This window comes from Sus scrofa, chromosome 6 (assembly GCF_000003025.6).
Source record: "Sus scrofa isolate TJ Tabasco breed Duroc chromosome 6, Sscrofa11.1, whole genome shotgun sequence".
NCBI classification, from domain to species: Eukaryota; Metazoa; Chordata; class Mammalia; order Artiodactyla; family Suidae; genus Sus; species Sus scrofa.
The window spans coordinates 145,566,923-145,589,658 of NC_010448.4; the positions used below are offsets into that span (position 1 = coordinate 145,566,923).

At 42.9% G+C, this 22,736-nt stretch overlaps 1 protein-coding gene across 2 annotated transcripts in view; it reads left to right on the forward strand.

Annotated features, from left to right (window-relative positions):
• Positions 1-22,736, forward strand: part of SLC35D1 (solute carrier family 35 member D1) — a 63,470-nt gene that overhangs the window by 34,323 nt on the left and 6,411 nt on the right. For both annotated transcript variants that reach the window (XM_003127939.6, XM_021096493.1), the window contains one exon: positions 3,508-3,590. In XM_003127939.6, coding sequence (XP_003127987.5) covers positions 3,508-3,590 — 83 coding nt within the window. The remainder of the gene's footprint in view (positions 1-3,507; positions 3,591-22,736) is intronic.

Below are 22,736 nucleotides of genomic sequence, written 5' to 3' on the forward strand. Positions count from 1 at the left end.
GTATTTTTTTTTTTTTTTTGATATTTCCTCCTCATAGAACCATATGAACTGAGTCCAAAAGGAGCAGTCTTACTTCCAGACTCTAAAGGGAGGGGAACAAACTGGATCTTATGATTCCAGTTGACCCTTGAACCAATGCAGTTTTGAACTGCTCAGGTCCACGTAACACGAGGGTTTTTCCATGGTAGCTGTTAGTACTGTACCATCTGCGGCTGTGGAACCCACAGGTGCCAAATTGCAGATAAGGAGGCCCATTGATGAGTTTTACACTCGGATTTTCCACTGCGCCCCGATGCCTTTGTTCAAGGCTCAGCTGTGGCTTACAATTGCCCTTGCTTCCCATGGCCTTGTGGTTTTGCCTTCAAACAGATGGGGGTACCCGGATGTCCTTGCTGGTTTGGGTGGAGCTTCTTTCATTAGCCTCCCAGTTACAACCTTTGTAGCTCAGTTGCGGTTGCACCTGTGCTTGAGGAGCCTGGCACCCCATAAACCTTTTGGTCAGCCTCCCTGTTTCTCTTAAGTGTCGTGGGAAACTTGCTTAGGAGAGCTAGTTAAAGCGGAAGCGCCTGGGCCCACCTCAGATATATTGAATCAGAATCTCTAAAGCAGAGCATGGAAATCGTTAGGGTTGCCAGCTGAGTCTCAGGTATTTTAACCCCTGAGAATTGCCGTCTCGGTTTTGAGCTTCCAGCGCAGACCCTTCTGTGCTTTCGGTGAGTTCTGCTTTGCGGGTATGCGTGTCCTTCCTGAGAGCAAACCTGGGTTGGGATGCCCTAATGCGGATGTCAAGTTTTTCTCACTTCTGACTGATGCTGAGCAACGAGGATTGGGTTCTCTCTCCTTTTCCTCTCTCAAGTTCCCTGAGCAGTTTCTGCAAGTCAGTCTCTCTCTCCCTGGATCTCTGGATTCCAGGGGACTCTCCGTATTCCGCATTTTCCCAGGTTGCCCATCAGCCTTGTTTACTATGACTTGGGGTTTAAGTTTATTTTCTCCCCCTCAAATAATAAGAAAGTCTGCTCAAAAGTAACTTTCTCTCTCCATCCTTAGACCTAAAAGAGGCTGACATAATTTTGACTGCTCTCTCAGAGGGCACTCCATTATAAAAGTAATATTGAAGTTTTCTTTTTCCCTTTTTTTTTTTTTTTTTGCTTTTTAGGGGTGCACCCCAGCATATGGAGGTTCCCAGGCTAGGGATCTAATCAGAGCTACAGCTGCCGACCTACACCACAGCCACACAGGGTCTGAGCCACGTCTGCAACCTACACCACAGCTTATGGCAACCCTGGATCCTTAACGCACTGATCGGGGCCAGGGATCGAACCCAAAACCTCATGGTTACTACTCAGATTCATTTCTGCTGCGCCACGACAGGAACTCCTGATTTTGGCTTTTTTTTTTTTTTTTTTTTGTCTTTTTGCCTTTTCTAGGGCCGCTCCCACGGCACATGGAGATTCCCAGGCTAGGGGTCCAATCAGAGCTGTAGCCACCGGCCTACACCAGAGCCACAGCAACGAGGGATCCGAGCCGCATCTGCAACCTACCCCACAGCTCATGGCAACACCGGATCGTTAACCCACTGAGCAAGGCCAGGGATCAAACCCGAAACTTCGTGGTTCCTAGTTGGATTCGTTAACCACTGAGCCACTATGGGAACTCCCTGATTTTGGCTTTTTAAAAACACTCTGGTGCTTTACTTTCTGCTTCATAGGCCAAATCTAAGAGAGCCCAGGTACTAAAAATATTTGTGACCTTTACTGTTTCCGGCAGTTGTAATAGAGGGAGGCAGTGACTTAAGAATGTGAAAGACGGGAGGTTACAGAAGAACTGAATAGTAGTTCAAAATTTGTAAAATTTTATTTCACCTTTGTGGTCTGAGGATTATTAAAAGGGAGCCAGATAAGCGGAAGGTGTTTGTACCTGGAAGCTTAAAGGAGTCGGGAAAGGAGATTTGAGGCATGCTACTATGAGATGACTTCCCATGTGATTTTTTTTTTTTTTTTTTTTTTTTTTTTTTTTGTCTTTTTGAGATTTCTTGGGCCGCTCCCACGGCATATGGAGGTTCCCAGGCTAGGGGTCCAATTGGAGCTGCAGCCGCCGGCCTACGCCAGAGCCACAGCAATGCGGGATCCGAGCCGCTTCTGCAACCTACACCACAGCTCACGGCAACGCCGGATCGTTAACCCACTGAGCAAGGGCAGGGACCGAACCCGCAACCTCATGGTTCCTAGTCGGATTCGTTATCCACTGCGCCACGACGGGAACTCCCCATGTGATTTGTTTTTTTTTTTAAGGTACCAAGAAGGATTCCTTTAGAAACAGTCTTTGCGTCGGTAAACTCTCCACCATCCCCCTATTCCCTTTTCAAAAAAGAGGGAAAGATGCTTGTAGGCAGGTTTTCCTTCTTCACTCTTCTCTCGACAAGTCAGCTGTTATCTCAGCGGACGGAAAAAGCATTCTTTTTTAAGTTTGCTAAACCTGCCTGGGTGTTGTCCACCCTTAGAAATAGCAGTGTACCCAATATGCTGTGATAACTTATGGGGGAAGAGAATCCGAAAAGGAATGGATGTATGTAGATATATGACTGAATCACTTTGTTGTATAGCCTATATTACAACATTGTAATTCAACTATACTTCAGTAAAACTTTAAAAATGAAATAAAAAAAGTTAGCAGTGTTTCTCTATTCTGATTTATAATGTCGAGCCTTAGGGAAGAGCAAAATAAATAAATGAATTAAAAAATAAAACTTTTTTCAAATAAATAAAATGAGGTCAGGTAGACACAACTCTGTTGGGGGTACAAAGGGAAACTTAGAGGAACAGTAAAAGCTTTACCTCGGCACCCCCTTCCCTCGGTACTGACAACTGAGGCGTCAGAAAGTCAGTCCCTGGGCAACTGCATGCTTCCCTCCAGATGCTCAAGGGCCTCCTCCTCTCTATCTTGCTTTTTTAGAAAGCAAGCCACCTCGCTTATTCTCGTGCAATTCAGGGATGCTGTGGCCTCTTGGATCCTAAAGCACTAGAGTTACAGAGTCAGATGAAAAAGGCCTCAGGCTTTAAGCCACCAACTACACAGCTCAATGTTCCAGTCCCCTTGGCTCTCCTGGCTGAAGACAAATGAGCCTCCTTCAAATGAAATGGGTCAGGAGGCAGTGACATCACTGGAAATGTCACACAGCTTTTAAAAGGGGGCCATGTAAGGTCTGGCTCACACTTAGGGAAGCTGCCTTGATGAGCTGCTGGCAGGCAGGCATCCTTTCTGTTTTTGCTTTCTTCAGTTCAGGTGAAAGCATTTAGCTTCTGGAGCGATTGGGAAGAGGCTACTGTTATTGTTCTTAATTAGTCTTCATGCTCATAACTACACTCATTTGAGGATCACTGGGTTTTGGTTATTGTCTGTTTACTTTTGTGTTTTAAGGATAGGTATTTGGGTCATAGTGTGGATAAGTTTTTATGAATATTGAAAACATTCAACTAAACCTCTGTATATTGCCATTTTTCTTTTTAGAATATATTAATAACTTATATTGGAATGGTCTTTGGTGGAGATTATATTTTCACATGGACAAACTTCATTGGCTTAAATATCAGGTAAGTTATAAATATTTAAATGTAGCCACTTTGATAAGTGGATTTCGATTGTCAAATAGTGTCACGGTAATCTTGGGCAATTTAATGGCAAATTTGTTCCTTTATTATTAAACATTTATGGAGTGTTTATAATATACTGTAAGTTTAATGTCTTTCAACAGTGCTTTTTAAGAAAGGGGGAGAAAATGGTTCCATATTTTATGCAGATTTGCATGAATCTTTTCTGGAAGTTGAACCCCTTTTACTTAGTCTTCAAAGAACAATCTTTTATTTATTCTGCTAGATGGGAGTGCAGGGTTCTCAAGAAAATTCCAGGCTAAAGAATACCAACTCTGTTAGTGTTTCTTTGTATGTGTCTGACTTGAACATATTGCTCTATTTCTTTAGACTTTATTTATCATAATGAACAATGAGGGTGACTTGCATGAAAGATCTTTTTCAGTTAGAGAATTTTGAATTTCTTTTTTTTTGGTCTTTTTGTTTTTTTGGTTTTTTTTTTAGGGCTGCTCCTGCAGCATATGGAGGTTCCCAGGCTAGGGGTCCAATCAGAGCTGTAGGCGCCAGCCTATACCACAGCCACAGCAACACAGGATCTGAGCTGCGTCTGCAACCTACACCACGGTTCATGGCATTGATGGATCTTTAACCCACTGAGCGAGGCCAGGGATCAAACCCACATCCTCATGGATGCTAGTCGGATTTGCTAACTGCCGAGCCACGACAGGAACTCCCAGAGAATTTTGAATTTCTGAATAAATAGTTGTAAATACTATTTATGTGCCTTAAAATCCTCAAATTCTAAAGACCTCTGTCCTGAACTCACACTTGTATATGGAACAGCCCACTTGATGCCTCCAGCTGACATGTCCAACACTGAACTCCTCTTTCCTCCAGAGTCTGCTCCACCCACAGCCTCTGCAGCTCAGTTGATGGAGACTGGCCTTCTAGCCTCTCAGTTCAAAAGCCTTGGAGTCCTCCTCAACTCGTCAATCTTATACCCAATATCCAGTGTGTTAGCAAATTCTGTTGGTTCCACCTTCAGAATATCTCCAACAAAGATCACTTTTCACCATCTGCATTGCTCCCACCATCATTGAAGCGACTGATGTCTTTTGCCTAGAAGGCTGCCTAGTCTTCTATGCTTGCATCTCTGGTTTGGCTCCCCGCTCCCCCCCACCCCACCCCCGCCCCATCACACACCTAGTCCGTTCTCAAGAGAGCAGGCAGTATTGTCCTTGTAAAAGCTAAGTCAGAACATGTCACTCTTCTTCTTACCCCCCCACCACCCCGAGGCGCTCCATGTCCCAGCGTCCTGAGACAAGGCCCTTTCTTGACCTCCAGTTTCCGCTCTTCCTTCTTTTCCCTCACTCCCCTTCATCCACACAGACCTCCTTGCTGTCCCTCTAGAATACAGGGTATGCTCTCTCTTTAGGGTGTTTGGACAGGAAATTTCCTCCATCCGGAACGTTGTCCGATGCTTGCATGCCAAGGCCTATAAGTTTTTGCTCAAACGTTACCTTCTCAAAGTTCCCTGACCCCCTTATTTAAAATTGCACTCTGCTCTTCCTCTTTGGATCCTCCCAAACCCTCTTATTCTGCTTCGCTTCTTCTATTTATTGCCTATGTTCTGTCTCCTCTATTAGCATGTAAATTCCGTGAGGGTCCAAATCTCTGCTTGTATTGTTCACTCAAGTTCCCCAGGCTCCTAGAATGAATCCGGGTTGTTGCTTAATAACTATTTGCTTAATGAATTTGATATGGGAGTTCCCGTCGTGGTGCAGTGGTTAACGAATCCCGACTAGGAACCATGAGGTTGTGGGTTTGGTCCCTGGCCTTGCTCAGTGGGTTAAGAATCCAGTGTTGCCGTGAGCTGTGGTGTAGGTTGCAGACGCGGCTCGGATCTGGCGTTGCTGTGGCTCTGGCGTAGGCTGGTGGCTACAGCTCCAATTCGACCCCTAGCCTGGGAACCTCCATATGCCGAGGGAATGGCCCTAGAAACGGCAAAAAGACAAAAATAAATAATAAATAAATAAATTTGATATGGATTGGTGAAAAAACACTTTGGAAACTCTTAACGCTCTTTACTAGAATAAGGTAGTATCTTAATTTGCAGTAAATTATATAACTTTTCTGAATTTTTATTTCCTCAAATATAAACAAATGATAATACCTATTCTATGTTTCCTATGAATCAGTATGAGAATTTAATACTAATATTACTAATAGGTTAATAATTCATTGTTTCCCCTTCCGTGACCTTTATTTGCCACTATGGTTGTTTGTCTTGTAGAGGAAAAAAATCGTTTGTTACTTGTAGGGGTGGGAGTTGTTGGAAGGGTGCGTGTGTAAGTATCCTGAGGATTGCACGTTACAGACGGAAGCTGAGTAGAGTCTCAGATCTTACTCAGAGGTGCAGTTCTGATGCCTGCCCTCTGTGTGATTTTAAGTGAGTTTGATTGTCTTTTCTGAGCTTCAGTTTTCTAGGTGTTTGGGATAAAAGTACCCATCTCTTTATTGTTGTCAGGATGAAGTAATCCAATGACTGTAAAGTACCTGATTCACTGCTTGGCATCTATGCTTAGTAAATATCAGTTTCTTTCATTAGTGTTTGTGAAGAATGGCCTAATACAAAGAGCAACATGGTGAATCAGTTCTGACCTAGGATGTGGCCTGAGTTTCATTCATTTCTAAAGACCTGGGTTAGGAGTTCCCGTCATGGCACAGCAGAAACAAATCCAACTAGGAACCATGAGGTTGCGGGTTCGATCCCCGGCCTCGCTTAGTGGGTTAAGGATCCAGCGTTGCCGTGAGCTATGGTGTAGATTGCAAATGCGGATCTGGTGATGCTGTGGCTGTGGTGTAGGCTGGCAGCTGTAGCTCCAATTAGACCCCAGCCTGGGAATCTCCATATGCCGTGGGTGCGGCCCTAAAAAGCAAAAAAATAAATAAAAAATAAAAAAAAAATAAAAACCTGGGTTAAAGAATCATCATGACATGATAAGAGACCCTACTCATGCCTGGATTTTTTTTTTTTTTTTTTTTTTTGTCCCCTTCACATAAGAACCTGTTAGTCAAAGTGAAGTCAAAGCTCTTATTTGCATTTTCAATTACCTACAGTTCAAATCTCTTACAGGATAACGTAGTGTCTTATAAGAAATGTTAGGTATCTTTTGCCCATTGCAGGTGATTTTTAAAAAACTTCTAAGTGCCTGAGTATGTTGGAATGTTATAGCGTATGGCAGCCTAACAGAGATCAAATCCAACATCTTGAAAATTCTTCCAGTGGAATTTCTTTTTGTTGTTAGGTAGTGCAGCATAGTTCTGGTTAATCAATACTGTTTTGCTGGTAATGTTAGTCAGTAACATCACCTTTGGTACTCTGTCCCTATGTAGTAGTCTTAGTAATGTCTAACTGCTTTCACTTTTTTTTTTTTGCTTTTTTAGGGCTGAACCAGTAGCATATGGAAGTTCCCAGGCCAGGGGTCCAATTGGAGCTACAGCTGCCAGCCACAGCCACAGCCATGCCAGATCTGAGCTGGGTCTGTGACCTGCACAACTCACAGCAACGCTGGATCCTTAACCCACTGAGCGAGGCCAGGGATCAAACCTACCTCCTCACGGATACGCGGTGGATTTGTTCACTGCTGAGCCACAATAGGAGCTCCTGCTTTCACGTTTTATTGTAACAAATTCTACTTGCCATATCTCCTTAATCTCTGTTTCATGAGAAGGATAGGACGGATAAGTAGTAAACTTGGCCAGTCAGTGTTCAAATTTTTTGCAGAGTTGGGAATAGAATCCAGGTAATCTTCTGTTTCAAATACTGTTTCCATTGAAACATGCTTTTCAGTGTTTGTAAAGCAGACTCCTAAGTTGTGGGCTTAACTTTTTTTTTCCTTAATGTAAAAACCACATTTAAATTGGCACTTATTAGAGTTCACTTTGATTGAAAATGGTGTCAGTCCAGCCTGGGCTGATTGTACTTTGAAGGAAATCACTAATGGAACTGTAATCTTAAAGGAGTCTATGATTAAACTCAGATACATCCAGCTCCCCTCCGCCTTGCCTAGTTTCTTTGCTGTTTTAAGAAAAGTTTAAATAGCTCCCTCTCTGGTATGATTCAATTCCAGGAAGCAGGAGGTTTGCATTGATAGCTTCTCAGGCTCCATTCAAATGTGATACTGTGATTTAAGAAGGCTTCCCACCCCCCCAGTAGGACTCTGTTGAGAGCCTGGCAGTCTCCAATTCCCTTAAGTGCCTTTTTCCAGTGGCCAGTTACTTGGGCTCACCCAAGCCCAAAAAAGTGACAGAGTGAGTGGGGCATGAATAGAGAAGGGTGGTGACAGAACATGCATTCGTACTTTCATCAGAGGCTGGGCTCTGGCCTCTGGCTTTGGCCCAAGTGATGTAGGTTTCCAGATGATGACATCAACATCCGCATAAGCCCAGGCTGGAATTGTAGAATCTGTGATTTTTTTTTTTTTTTTTTTTTTTTTGGTCTTTTTGCCTTTTCTAGGGCCGTTCCTGCAGCATATGGAGGTTCCCAGGGCAGGGGTCAAATTGGAGCTGTAGTTGCCGTCTGTGCCAGAGCCACAGCAACGCCAGATCCAAGCCACGTCTGCGACCTACACCACAGCTCACGCCAGATCCTTAAGCCACTGAGCAAGGCTAGGGATCGAACCCAAAACCTCATGGTTCCTAGTCGGTTTCATTAACCACTGAGCCACAACAGGAACTCCTATCTGTGATTCTTTTTATTTCTTCCATTAAAAAAAATAATTATGATTTGAATTCAGTAAAAGTCCCCCCCCTTTTTATAAAATTCTGCAATTTTTGACAAATGCATAGTTACGTAACCGCTACCACCACATTTAAGGTATAAAATAATTGTATTACCACCCCCTCCCCAATCTCCCCATATCCCTTTGCATGGAACCGCTCTTCCTTACAAAGATGTGTTTTCTATCCATGTGGTGTCCAGAATGTCATATAATGAATGGTACACACTGTTACGTGGTTCTTGGTCTGACTTCTTTCACTTAACATGTTGCATGGGGATTCCGTGTTGCATGTGAGATTCTGTGGTTTGCAGGTATCAGTAGTTTATACCTTTTTACTGCTGAGTAGTAGTCCATTATGGATATATCACAGTTTGTTTATGCATTCGCCAATTGAAAGCCGTTTGGGGAGTTGGCAGTTTTTAGCTGTTTTGTGTTAGGTTCCAAAAGCATTTGCTAAAAGTTTGTGTGTGAACATAAGTTTTCATTTCCCTGGGGTAAATACCTAGGAGTGTATGGTATGGCTGTATGGTAAGTGTAACTTTGTTAGAAATTTCCAGACTACTTTTGAAAATGTCTGTACCCTTCGGTTTAAGAGAATGAGAGCTCTGATTATTCTATGTACTGGCCCTTGGTCGAGTCGGTTTGTTTTTGTTTTTCAAATTTTAGCCATTTTAATGGATCTGTAGTAGTACCTCATTATGGTTTTAATTTCCCTAATGATTGATGATAGTGAGCATCCTTGAATGTGCTTTTTTGCCATCTGTAGGTATTCTTGGGTAAAATGGCTATTCAAATATTTTACTCATTTTTTGAAAATTGAGTTTTTAAAAAGTTTTGAGAGTTCCTTATGTATTGTGGATACAAATCCTTTTTCACATGTGTGATTTGCAAGTATTTTTTCTCAGTCTTGGCTTGCTTTTCATTTTCTTAATCTCTCTTGAAGACCAAAATTTAAAAATTTTGGTGAAATCTATTAGTTTTTTTTTTTTTTTTTAATGCCTTGTGCTTTCAAACATCTAAGAAGTCTTATGTGTACCCCGAGGTCACAATGATTTTCTTTTATATTTTCCTCTAGAAGTTGTAAAGTTTTAGGCTTTGTAATTAGGCATATAGCCTGTTTTTTTGGTATTTTTTATATGTAGTATAAGGTCTGGATAAATGTTTTTTCACTGACTTTTTTTTTAATGAGGATATCCAATTGTTTTAGTAACTTTTACTCAAAGTACTGTCCTCTCTCTGTTGAATTGCCTAATTCTTCATAATACTCTTGAGATCCTGTTATTATCACTGTTTTACACATGGGAATGCTGCGGCTTAGAAAGTGTAAGTTCAGTGCATTGTGGAGACATGCACTGAGCCTGTTTCTGTGTGCCAGGCATCAGCTCCACACAGACATGGTGCAGTCATTCCTTCATACATTTGCCAAGGTCACATAGCTAGTGAGTCGTTTTGCAAGGCTTTTAACCCGGAGTCCAAGTTCTAACCCCTCAATGAATTATCATTGAGTACATGACTGAGAATTACAATGTAATGTAGCTCATATAAACCATATGTGCCTGTCACCACTTTAGATTCTCAGTATTTGAGGGCAGAAATCACTTATTTACAGTTGTGTCAGGATTTATCAGTGCTTGGTCCATATAGGCCTTCAACCAGTAATAAGAGTAATAAAATACCAGGCAATATTTTTTATGCTTAGTCTTGTGCTAGGCATTGTCCCAAGTACTGCAGAGAGATGCCATGAATATTCCATTTCCTAGAGACCCTGAGAAACTTGACTCACATTGTGTAGCTGGTAAATATTCAATCCATGATTTGCCTTCCAAGTTTTCATTCTTAACCACAGACTAGCAGTAAATGGTGAATAGATGATTGAATTGATTTGATTTCATATCCCTTCAGACTATGTCATCATACTGGTTGCTCTTAAGTCAGCCTCCCTTTGTGTAACACAACCCATTTCACTGTAGCTTCTTAGGCCAAAATTTCTGGGGTGGGCTGTGGTACAGCTCAGAGTCTAGCTAGTTGGTTCCTGAGCAACCTCGGCCCAGCACCTGAATCTACCCCTCCTTCATTTTAAACTCCTTTGCCTGTTTCCTTAGAGAGATGTGTTGCTTCCTGGTACAAAGCTTCTCCTGAGTAATTCCATCCTAGCAGACTCTTTTGGTTCTAGGCTTGTCCTGAAGGAAGGACATGAGCTTTTCCTGTGCTTAGTGGCTCTGTCATTTGGAGAGAGATAACATGTCATATTATCAGTTGGTTGCTGCTGCTATAATAGTTACCAGGCTCTTTTTTTTTTTTTTTTTTTTTTTTTTTCGGTCTTTTGCCTTTTCTAGGACTGCGCCCGTGGCATATGGAGGTTCCCAGGCTAGGGGTCCAATCGGAGCTGTAGCCACTGGCCTACACCACAGCTCACAGTAATGCTGGATCCTCAACCCGCTGAGCAAGGCTAGGGATCGAACCTCCAACCTCATGGTTCCTAGTCAAATTCGCTAACCATTGAGCCACAGTGGGAACTTCTTACCAGGCTTTTTATAGAGTTAAATAACTGGCATCTTAATAGAATAGCTTGGACTTTTGAATGGGATGTAGGGTGGTTAGCTAGCCCTTGGTTATATTATATATAATTCCTTACAGAATTCTGAGCACTGGAATGGAATACATCAAAAAAAAAAAAAATCTGTTTTCTGTAATGGGTACTGCCACTAGCTATTGATAGCTCACTTTTCAGGAGCTCAGTTTCCTTGCACTCAGTTTGTTTGTTTGTTTGTTTGTTTTGTCTTTTTGCCTTTTCTAGGGCCGCTTCCTGCAGCATATGGAGGTTCCCAGGCTAGGGGTCCAATTGGAGCTGTAGCTGCCGGCCTACACCAGAGCCATAGCAACACAGGATCCAAGCCACGTCTGCAACCTACACCACAGCTCACGGCAACACTGGATCCTTAACCCACTGAGCAAGGCCAGGGACTGAACCCGCCACCTCATGGTTCCTAGTCGGATTCGTTAACCACTGTGCCACGACGGGAACTCTTGCACTCAGTTTTTGAGCTGGAACTGTCTTTCCTAGTTCTGCCTGGTTTTGAGGTCCTGGGAAACTGTGCCATGTGGTTGTTAGGTCTAAAGTTGTTTTGCAGGAGACTGATGATGTTTGAAGGAACTTCTTCCAGGACACATATAAGATACATTATCTTTTTGAAAGTTCTGATGGGAGTCCTCTACCCACCTTTTAAGGTTTTTGGAGAGGCAGAAAAGAAAAAAAGGAGTGGAAATGCTTGAATAGTTTGGACTCAGCCCCATGTTGGGGAATAGTATCAAAGCTGTCGGGAAAGCAAAAAAGAGCTGTTTCTAAATATGTAAGAGAAAGCTCTTCCTTTCCAAAACCAAAAACAACAAACAATTAAAAACTAATATTAAATGACAAAAAGGTAGGAAACAAGTTTTTAGGTTTGTATTCTTTTTTTTTTTTTCCCGTCTTTTTGCCTATTCTAGGGCCACTCCTGTGGCACATGGAGGTTCCCAGGTTAGGGGTCTAATCGGAGCTGTAGCCTCCGGGCTACACCACAGCCACAGCAGCCCCAGATCCAAACCATGTCTGTGACCTACACCACAGCTCACGGCAACACCGGATCCTTAACCCACTGAGCAAGGCCAGGGATTGAACCTGCAACCTCATGGTTCCTAGTCGTTAACCGCTGAGCCACGACAGGAACTCCCTTTGTTTTCTTCTTTAACTTTTTTCTAGTGAAGAGTCTTTTGAAAAAACATGTATATATAACTGAGAAGGTTGCATTTTGTGTAAAGACCCCAAAAAATGGAGTGGCTGAGTCATACTGATTTCTGGAGATACGAGCAAGTGAAAAAGTCCTGAAGGGGGAGTGTGCCTGGTGTGTTCAAGACTAGTGAGGCCAGTGTGGCTGGAGGGAGTGAAGCCATCGAGGTAATAGGGTGAGGGTGAGGGCAGATCAGGGGCCGCTTTTAAGAGATAGGAAGACAGTTGGAGGATTTCGAATAGAGCAGTGACACGATCTGATTTCATTGTACTAGGATTACTCTGGCTCCTGCGAAGAGACGAGGCCAGAGGGGGAGAGGAAGTGTGAAATGTTTATATTAATAGTAACGGCTTTCATTTATCTAGGAATTATATAGCATTTATAATAACATTAGGCATTTATATGGCATTAACAACAGCAATGCCAAGGCCCTTAATACATTCCCTCGAAAGAGCTTTGAACAGCTAGCACCACACAGAGGTCACAAAGTAGCAATCCAGACTGGCCTGGTAATAAAAGTTGGGGTGGTCTCAGGAACTGAAATCACACAGGGGTGCTTGGGAGATTTCATTGAGGAAAGGATGCTTAGGCCAGGCCTTGGCCAGTGGGTTGGATTTGGGGAGGTGGAAAAGAGAAGGGTGGGTATTCCAGCCTTGGAGTCCTGTGTGAGCAAAAGCAGAAGTGGGGAGTTGAAATTGCAGGTGCTGGTTGGGAGCTGGGGAGTAGGTACCCCGGTGTAGCCAGAGCAGGAGGTATTTCATGGGGGTGATAGAGTCACCCCTTGGAGTACTCGGGGAATTGGTTCCATCACCTGCTGTGGATACCCATATCTGCAGATGCTCAAGTCCCGTAGTCAGCACTCTGTATCTGTGAGTTTCATATCTGCAGGTATGGAGGCCTGACTGCTAGGGGAAAAGAGTAGGTTGGTGCCAGAGTGCAGGGTGCCTTGAATATCTCATAACAAGAAGAGTGAATACCCAACTAGGAAGATATTCTGAGAGTTACTATTCACTGCAGATGGTAGAGGTTAGCTCAAAGCTTGCTTACTCTCAAGACAATGAAGGCCTCTTGGGATAACCAAGACCAGAAAGGCCTTGCTATGCTTAGGACTCCTTGATTTTCCGGGTGAATGGGTGTGTAGCCATGGAGATGGAGAGAAGCAACAATGGCCAAAACCCCTTTCTCATTTTTGCTTCTTGGCAGTATTAGCCCCTGGTATGTCCCTGGTGTGCCTTAGCATTTTGGCTTTTTCCCCTCTTGGATGTCCTTTGTATGCTAATTAACCTTTTGAAAATAATCCGTTGTCCTATTGAGTCTATAATTTAGTCATTTACATAATTTAACATATATGTATAATGTTGTTAGAGAAATAAATTATATCATTTAATTCTCACTTCCATCCTGTGCATAATCACCGTTTCACAGGCAGAAACCAAGGTTCTGAGCGGGTAAGTAACTTGCCCCACATCACAGAGTTTTGTAAATGTCAGAGTCCACAGTTCAGTGCTTTTTGTTCACCCCTGTGTCACCTGTTCCCGTTTGGAAGATCAAGAGGCAGCGTAGCTCTGCTTTATTTGGCTGGTGAAAAAAAGATGAGAAAAGGGTCCCCGGCAGCTGCTGTGTGGGGAGTGAAAATGGGGTGTCCTGGTCACTCTAGGCAGAATGTACTCAGGGGCCCTGTTTCCGTTATTTGGCAGAAATTAGGTGTATTTGGAGTTCCTGTCGTGGCACAGTGGTTAACGAATCCGATTAGGAACCATGAGGTTGTGGGTTTGATTCCTGGCCTCGCTCAGTGGGTTAAGGATCTGGCGTTGCCGTGAGCTGTGGTGTGGGTTGCAGACGCGGCTCCGATCCTGCGTTGCTGTGGCTCTGGTGTAGGCTGGTAGCTACAGCTCCGATTGGACCCCTAGCCTGGGAACCTCCATATGCTGCAGAAAGCAGCCCGAGAAATTGCAAAAAGACAAAAAAAAAAAAAAAAAAAAAAAAAAAGGAAATTACGTGTGTATTAGAAATAGCAGTAGAAGTCACACTGTCTTGGTTCGTAGGTTCTGTGTGGGTTGACATGTTTTAACATTTGGAATAGAGAAGGCGGGGGTCCAATCTAAGAGGCACACCTCCCTGGCTGCACATGGGAACGAACGTGTCCACTGCAGGGGAGATGAAGACAGCCTGTTCCTTGGGACTCTCGTCCTTGGCCATGGAGCTGCCATATTGAAGGCACCTTTAGTTTATGTTTGTAGGATGGACATCTGATCGTCCGAAGCTGGTAAATACGTCCAAGGCCGTGTCGGTCTTGGAGAGGTAGGCGGTATTTGCGTGGCTTTGGAAGATCAGGATGGACCGGAGCGGGGAAGGGGCCCTGTTCAGCCCTGACAGACCCCAGTCTGCAGGGCACTGTCGATTTGTCTCTTCTATTTCTCTCCTGGCTCTCTCTACCACAGCAAGTCTCAGTGAATGAGTAGGTGGTAGCACTAGAACCTGAATACGAGGCGGATGGAGAATTGCTTAAGATTTTTATTTTTATTTTTATTTTTTCCTGCTGTACAGCATGGGGATCAAGTTACTCTTACATGTATACATTTTTTCCCCCACCCTTTGTTCTGTTGCAATATGAGTATCTAGACATAGTTTTCAATGCTACTCAGCAGAATCTCCTTGTAAATCTATTCTAAGTTGTATCTGATAACCCTGAGCTCCTGATCCCTCCCACTCCCTCCCTCTCCCATCGGGCAGCCACAAGTCTATTCTCCATGTCCATGATTTTCTTTTTTGTGGAGATGTTCATTTGTGCTGGATATTAGATTCCAGTTATAAGTGATATCGTATGGTATTTGTCTTTGTCTTTCTGACTTATTTCACTCAGTACGAGACTCTCTAGTTCCATCCATGTTGCTGCAAATGGCATTATGTCATTCTTTTTTATGGCTGAGTAGTATTCCATCGTGTATATATACCACATCTTCTGAATCCAATCCTTTGTTGATGGACATGTGGGTTGTTTCCATGTCCTGGCTATTGTGAATACTGCTGCAATGAACATGCAGGTGCATGTGTCTCTTTTAAATAGAGTTTTGTCTGAATATATGCCCAAGAGTGGGATTGTGGGGTCATGTGGAAGGGCTATGTATAGATTTCTTTTTCTTTTTTTTTTGTCTTTTTGCCTTTTCTTGGGCCGCTCCTGCGGCATATGGAGGTTCCCAGGCTAGGGGTTGAATCACAGCTATAGCCACTGGCCTACACCAGAGCCACAGCAGCACAGGATCCGAGCCGCATCTGCAACCTACACCACAGCTCACGGCAACGCCGGATCGTTAACCCACTGAGCAAGGGCAGGGATCGAACCTGCAACCTCATGGTTCCCAGTCAGATTCTTTAACCACTGCACCACCACGGGAACTCCTATGTATAGATTTCTAAGGTATCTCCAAACTGTTCTCCATAGTGGCTGTACCAGTTTACATTCCCACCAACAGTGCAGGAGGGTTCCCTTTTCTCCACAACCCCTCCAGCACTTGTTATTTGTGAACTTATTAATGATGGCCATTCTGACTGGTGTGAGGTGGTATCTCGTGGTAGTTTAGATTTGCATTTCTCTCATAATCAGTGATGTTGAGCATTTTTTCATGTGTTTGCTGGCCATCTGTATATCTTCCCTGGAAAACAGTCTATTCAGGTCTTTTGCCCATTTTTCCATTGGTTGATTGGCTTTTTTTGCTGTTGAGTTGTATAGGTTGCTTACTTATTCTGGAGATTAAGCCCTTGTCTGTTGCATCATTTGAAACTATTTTCTCCCATTCTGTAAGTTGTCTTTTTGTTTTCTTTTTTGTTTCCTTTGCTGTACAAAAGCTTTTCAGTTTGATTAGGTCCCATTGGTTTATTTTTGCTCTAGTTTCTATTACTTTGGGAGACTGACCTGAGAAAATATTCATGATGTTGATGTCAGAGAATGTTTTGCCTATATTCTCTTCCAGGAGTTTGATGGTGTCTTGTCTTATATTTAAGTCTTTAGCCATTTTGAGTTTATTTTTGTGCATGGTGTGAGGGTGTGTTCTAGTTTCATTGCTTTGCATGCAGCTGTCCAGGTTTCCCAGCAATGCTTGCTGAATAGACTTTCTTTTTCCCATTTTATGTTCTTGCCTCCCTTGTCAAAGATTAATTGACCATAGGTGGTCAGGGTTTATTTCCGGATTCTCTATTCTGTTCCATTGGTCTCTCTGTCTGTTTTGATACCAGGTCCACACTGTTTTGATGGCTGTGGCTTTGTAATATTTCTTGAAGTCTGGGAAAGTTATGCCCCCTGCTTGGTTTTTGTTTCTCAGGATTGCTTTGGCAATTCTGGGTCTTTTGTTGTTCCATATAAATTTTTGGATTGTTTGTTCTAGTACTGTGAAAAATGTCATGGGCAATTTGATAGGGATTGCATCAAATCTGTAGGTTGCTTTGGGTAGTATGGCCATTTTTACAATGTTGATTTTTTCCAATCCATGAACATGGAATATCTTTCCATTTCTTTACATCTTCTTAAATTTCTTTGATTAAAGTTTTATAGTTCTCAGCATATAAGTCCTTTGCCTCCTTGGTCAGGTGTATTCCGAGGTATTTGATTTTTTGAGGTGCAATTTTAAAAGGTATTGTATTTTTGTATTCCTTTTCTAATATTTCATTGCTGGTATACAGAAATGCGACTGACTTCTGAATGTTAATCTTATATCCTGCTACTCTGCTGAATTTATTAATCAGTTCAGGTAGTTTTGGGGTTGAGTCCTTAGGGTTTTCTATGTATATAGTATCATGTCATCTGCATACAGTGACAGTTTTATCTCTTCTCTTCCTATATGGATGCCTTTTATTTCTTTTGTTTGTTTAATTGCTGTGGCTAGGACTTCCAAAACTATGTTGAAGAGCAGTGGTGAGAGTGGGCATCCCTGTCTTGTTCCAGATTTGAGTGAGAAGGCTTTCAGTTTTTCCCCATTGAGGATTATATTTGCTGTGGGTTTTTCATAAATGGCTTTGATTATGTTCAGGCATGTTCCCTCTATACCCACTTTGGTGAGGGTCTTGATCATGAATGGATGTTGGACTTTGTCATATGCTTTTTGTGCATCTATTGAGATGGTCATATGATTTTTGACTTTTCTTTTGTTAATGTGGTGTATGATGCTGATTGATTTGCGTATGTTGAACCATCCTTGTGAACCTGGGATGAACCCAACCTGCTCATGGTGTATGATCTTTTTGATATGTTGTTGGATTTGGTTGGCTAAGATTTTGTTGCGAATTTTTGCATCTATATTCATCAATGATATTGGGCGATAATTTTCTTTTTTGGTGGTATCTCTGTCTGGTTTTGGAATGAGGGTGATGGTGGCATCATAGAATGTCTTTGGGAGTATTCCTTCTTCTTCAACCTTTTGAAAGAGTTTAAGGAGGATGGGCACCAGATCCTCTTTATATATTTGATAGAATTCTCCTGTGAAGCCATCTGGTCCTGGACTTTTATTTGTAGGGAGTGTTTTTATGACTTCTTCAATTTCATTTCTAGTGATCGGTCTGTTCAGTTGGTCTGTTTCTACTTGATTCAGTTTTGGCAGGCTGTAAGATTCTAGAAAATTGTCCATTTCTTCCAGATTGTCAAATTTGTTGGCATATAGTTGTTCATAGTATTCTCTTATGGTTTTTTGTATTTCTGCAGTATCCGTTGTGATTTCTCCTTTTTCATTTATAATTTTGTGTATTTGAGTTCTTTCTCTCCTCTTCTTAGTGAGTCTAGCCAGGGGTTTGTCATTTTTGTTTACCTTTTCAAAGAACCAGCTCTTAGTTTTATTAATTTTCTCTATTGTTTTTTGAATCTCTATTTTATAGATTTCTTCTTTGATCTTTATAATTTCCTTCCTTCTGCTGACTTTAGGTCTTTTTTGTTCTTCTTTTTCTTTTTTTTTTTTTTTTTTTTGGTCTTTTTTCTTTTTTTTGTTGTTGTTGTTGTTGTTGTTGTTGTTGCTATTTCTTGGGCCGCTCCTGCGGCATATGGAGGTTCCCAGGCTAGGGGTTGAATCGGAGCTGTAGCCACTGGCCTACGCCAGAGCCACAGCAACGTGGGATCCGAGCCGCGTCTGCAACCTACACCACAGCTCACGGCAACGCTGGATCGTTAACCCACTGAGCAAGGGCAGGGACCGAACCCGCAACCTCATGGTTCCTAGTCGGATTCGTTAACCACTGCGCCACGACGGGAACTCCTGTTCTTCTTTTTCTAATTCGTTTAGGTGGAGGGTTAAGTTGTCAATTTGGGATCTTTCTTCTCTTTTGAGAAAGGCCTGTATCACTATAAATTTCCCTCTGAGCACTGCTTTTGCAGCATCCCATAGATTTTGAGAGGTTGTGTCTTCATTATCATTTGTTTCAAGGTATTTTTTAATTTCCTTCTTGATTTCCTCATTGACCCATTGGTTTTTTAGTAGCATGTTGTTTAGTCTCCATGTAGTAGGTTTTTTCTCATTTCTTTTCCCGTGGCTGATTTCTGGTTTCATGGCATTGTGGTCAGAGAAGATACTTGAAATAATTTCTATGCTCTTAAATTTGTTGAGGTTAGCTTTGTGTCCCAATATGTGGTCAATTCTTGAGACTGTTCCATGTGCACTTGAGAAGAATGTATATTCTGATTTTTTTTGGATGTAGTGTCCTGAAGATATCAATTAAGTCTAACTTTTCTATTGTTTCCTTTAGGATCTCTGTTGCTTTATTGGTTTTCTGTCTAGAGGATCTATCCATTGGTGTGAGTGGGGTATTAAAGTCTCCTACTATGATTGTATTCCCATCATTTTCTCCCTTTATGTCTGTTAATATTTGTTTACGTATCTGGGTGCTCCTATATTTGGGGCATATATGTTGACGATAGTAACATCTTCTCCTTGGATGGATCCTTTAATCATTAAGTAGTGTCATTCTTTGTCTTTCTTTATGTCTTTTGTTTTAAAGTCTATTTTGTCTGATATGAGTATGGCAACTCCTGCTTTCCTGTCATTTCTGTTGGCATGAAATATTTTTTCCCACTCTTTCACTTTCAATCTACATGTATCCTTTGTCCTAAGGTGAGTTTCTTGTAGGCAGCATAAGATTTTTAAAAAATGAATATTTAGGATGCTTGCCTGTATCAATACCAATGCCAAAGTGTTGGAGGTCATCAACTTTAATGTGGACATTTATGGAGCCAATTAATTAGTGAGAAGTTCTTTGAAGGAACAGAAGATTTCTTTTTTTTTTTTTTTTTTCTTTTTTTCCCTGCCTTTTCTAGGGCCACTCCCGCGGCATATGGAGGTTCCCAGGCTAGGGGTCGAATCAGAGCTGTAGCCAACCGGCCTGCGCCAGAGCCACAGCAACGTGGGATCCGAGCCGCGTCTGCGACCTACACCACAGCTCATGGCAGCAATGCCGGATCCTTAACCCAGTGAGTGAGGCCAGGGATCAAACCTCCAACCTCATGGTTCCTAGTTGGATTCGTTAACTGCTGCGCCATTACGGGAACCCCAGAACAGAAGATCTTGATTCAGAACCATTTAGTAGTGATGTGTAATTTTCCTCCCAAATTAGAGCTTTTCCCTTTCTTTTCTCCATCCACCTCATCCCCTCCTCCCAGTTTCTCCACATTCTCAAAGGTGCTAGGAAGCAATTGATATTCTTACAGAGCATTAACGCGTCACTGCTTGGCACGTAGTATCCTTGTTGATGAATATTTACTTCTCTTCAGGTGATTCAGGAATGGCCATTTCTGAAAACGTAAATATTTGATAATAATCAAGTCAAGAATGAACATGAGGTGAAAGCCTTTTATTATTGCCTCATGTTAGAACTTGCTAAAATCTGAACAGTCTGTGTTCTTTAATAAATTCCAGAGTTAACCAAAACATCTGCAGGGAGCGTTGTCCTTTTGCTCAGGTTATTTAAACAACTCTGTGGCAACAGTATGTTCTTTTCTTGCATCGGGATGAATGTCCTTCCTCCACCACTCTGCCTTTGTTTTTTTTTGGTTTTTTTTTTTTTTTTGTCTTTTGTCTTTTTTTTTTTTTGTTGTTGTTGTTGTTGTTGCTATTTCTTGGGCCGCTCCCACGGCATATGGAGGTTCCCAGGCTAGGGGTTGAATCGGAGCTGTAGCCACCGGCCTACGCCAGAGCCACAGCAACACGGGATCCGAGCCGCGTCTGCAACCTACACCACAGCTCCTGGCAACGCCAGATCGTTAACCCACTGAGCAAGGGCAGGGACCGAACCCGCAACCTCATGGTTCCTAGTCAGATTCGTTAACCACTGCGCCACGACGGGAACTCCACTCTGCCTTTGTTAACAGGGCATCTTGCTTCTGGTGTGTGAGTATCGGAGCTGACCTGGAAGGGTGAGGGGAAAAGGGAATAAATATTTCCTGGTTGCTTACTCTATGCCAGGATTAGAGCATGGTTCTTTTTTTTTTTTTTTTTTTTTTTTTTTTTCCTTTTGTCTTTTTAGGGCCACACCTGTGGCATATGGAGGTTCCCAGGCTAGGGGTCCAATTGGAGCTGTAGCCACCAGCCTATGCCAGAGCCACAGCAACGCCAGATCCGAGCCGCATCTGCAACCAACACCACAGCTCACGGCAACGCCAGATCCTTAACCCACTGAGCAAGGCCAGGGATCAAACCCGCAACCTCATGGTTCCTAGTCGGATTCGTTTCCTCTGTGCCACTACGGGAACTCCTAGAGCATGGTTCTTTTTTTTTTTTTTTTTTTTCCCCTTTAAATGGTTTTTATTTTTTCTATTATAGCTGATTTACAGCATTCTGTTAATTTCCTGCTATATAGCAAAGTGACCCAGTTACACATACATATCTACCTTCTTTTCCTTACGTTATCCTCCATCATGCTCCTTCCCAGTGCTATGCAGCAGAATCTCATTGCTTATGCACTCCAAATGCAAGAGTTTGCATCTATTAACCCCAGATTCCCAGTCCATCCCACTCCCTCCCTCTCCCCCTCCTTGGTTCTTTATATATATCTCAATCCTCAAACAAGCCTAGATAGATCGTATTGTTTTATTAATACAGAAATAGAATCCCAGAGAAATTAATAACAGCACAGAGCTAGCAGTATATTCAGGATTTGAACCAAGGGTTCATGTTTTTTTTCGCTACACTAACAGGGGTGTAGGGCCCAGGATCCCCATCAGGAGGAAGTCCAGAGTGAATTCCAGGGCATTCTTTGTCGTCTGCTCTCCTACACTGCCCCATTATTTCTGTTTAGGTGGAATCGGCTGAATATGAACATAGCAGAATGTCTTGACAGGAAAAAAATAGAGCATTATGATATTTTAGGTTGTCGGGGGAGGGGGGATGCAGAGGAGGGTGGGTGAAAGGTGGAGCAGCCAGTCTCCTTTTTGGCGGGGCGGGGGGGTTGGGAAGCAAAGGGCAATGGACTGTCATGTACGTGTACCTGCGAACCTCAAAGAATGTTTCGTTTTGGCCGGGAAAGTGGCCGTAAGCCATCTGTCTCCTTGGGTCCTAGCCCAGCTACCAAGGAGCTCATCTCCTTGATGCACTAGCAAAACGGGAGAAGCTTCTCTAAGCATCAGAGAAATCAGATTCTAAAAGAAAAAAAAAGAGGGAAAAAAAATGCGGAAGAAAGGTACCAGATGAAGGGAAAGACAAAGCTTTCAACATCTGCTCAAAGATGAGGTCATGAGGCTCCCGCCTTTGAATGGAGCCATTGCACATACTCCGTTCCGCACTTATTATTTTCTTACTAATACATTTTTTGTTGAAGTATCGTTATTGTACACTATTATATGTTACAGGTGTACATTATAGTGTTGCACAAGTTCGGCAGTTATTTGTTGTGCTGCCGCAAAGTGCCAAGCCTGTGCAGGGCACTCTCAAGAGCCTTGGGAAGTGGGGAGGCTGAAGGGAACACGATAAGGATCCGGAGAACAGCAGCCAGAGGGAGGAAGCCCATTCAGTGGAGAAAATCAGACTGACTTGGGTTTTCTTCTGGTCCCCCGTGAGGATGCTCTGGGACCCTAAGCACGTTCACGTAGGACTTCTGGGACCCAGTTTCTTCATCTGTAAAATGAGCACCTTGCAGGGGTATTGCATGTGAAATGCCTGACACGTGGTAGACATCAATAAATGGTTGCAATTTTTGTTTTTTGTTTTTTGTTTTTTGTTTTTTTTTTTTTTGCTTTTTAGGGCCCCACACGTGGCAAATGGAGGTTCCCAGGCTAGGGGTCTAATCAGAGCTGTAGCTGCTGGCCTATGCCACAGCCTCAGCAATGCCAGATCCAAGCCTCATCTGTGACCTACCCCATAGCTCACAGCAACGCGGGATCCTTAACCCACTGAGCGAGGCCAGGGATCAAACCTGCAACCTCACAGTTCCTAGACGGATTCATTTCCACCGCACCACGACGGGAACTCCCAGTGGTCGCAATTTGATGATTAAGTGCCCTGACTTAATCATCATTTGATGATCCTGCTTCCTTACTTGCAGGAGGCGGGCTTCTCTTTCCTTCCTGGAGCTGCCCTGGAACTGGGATGCCCAAGTCCAGAGGAGACTAGAACTGATATCAGATGAGCAGC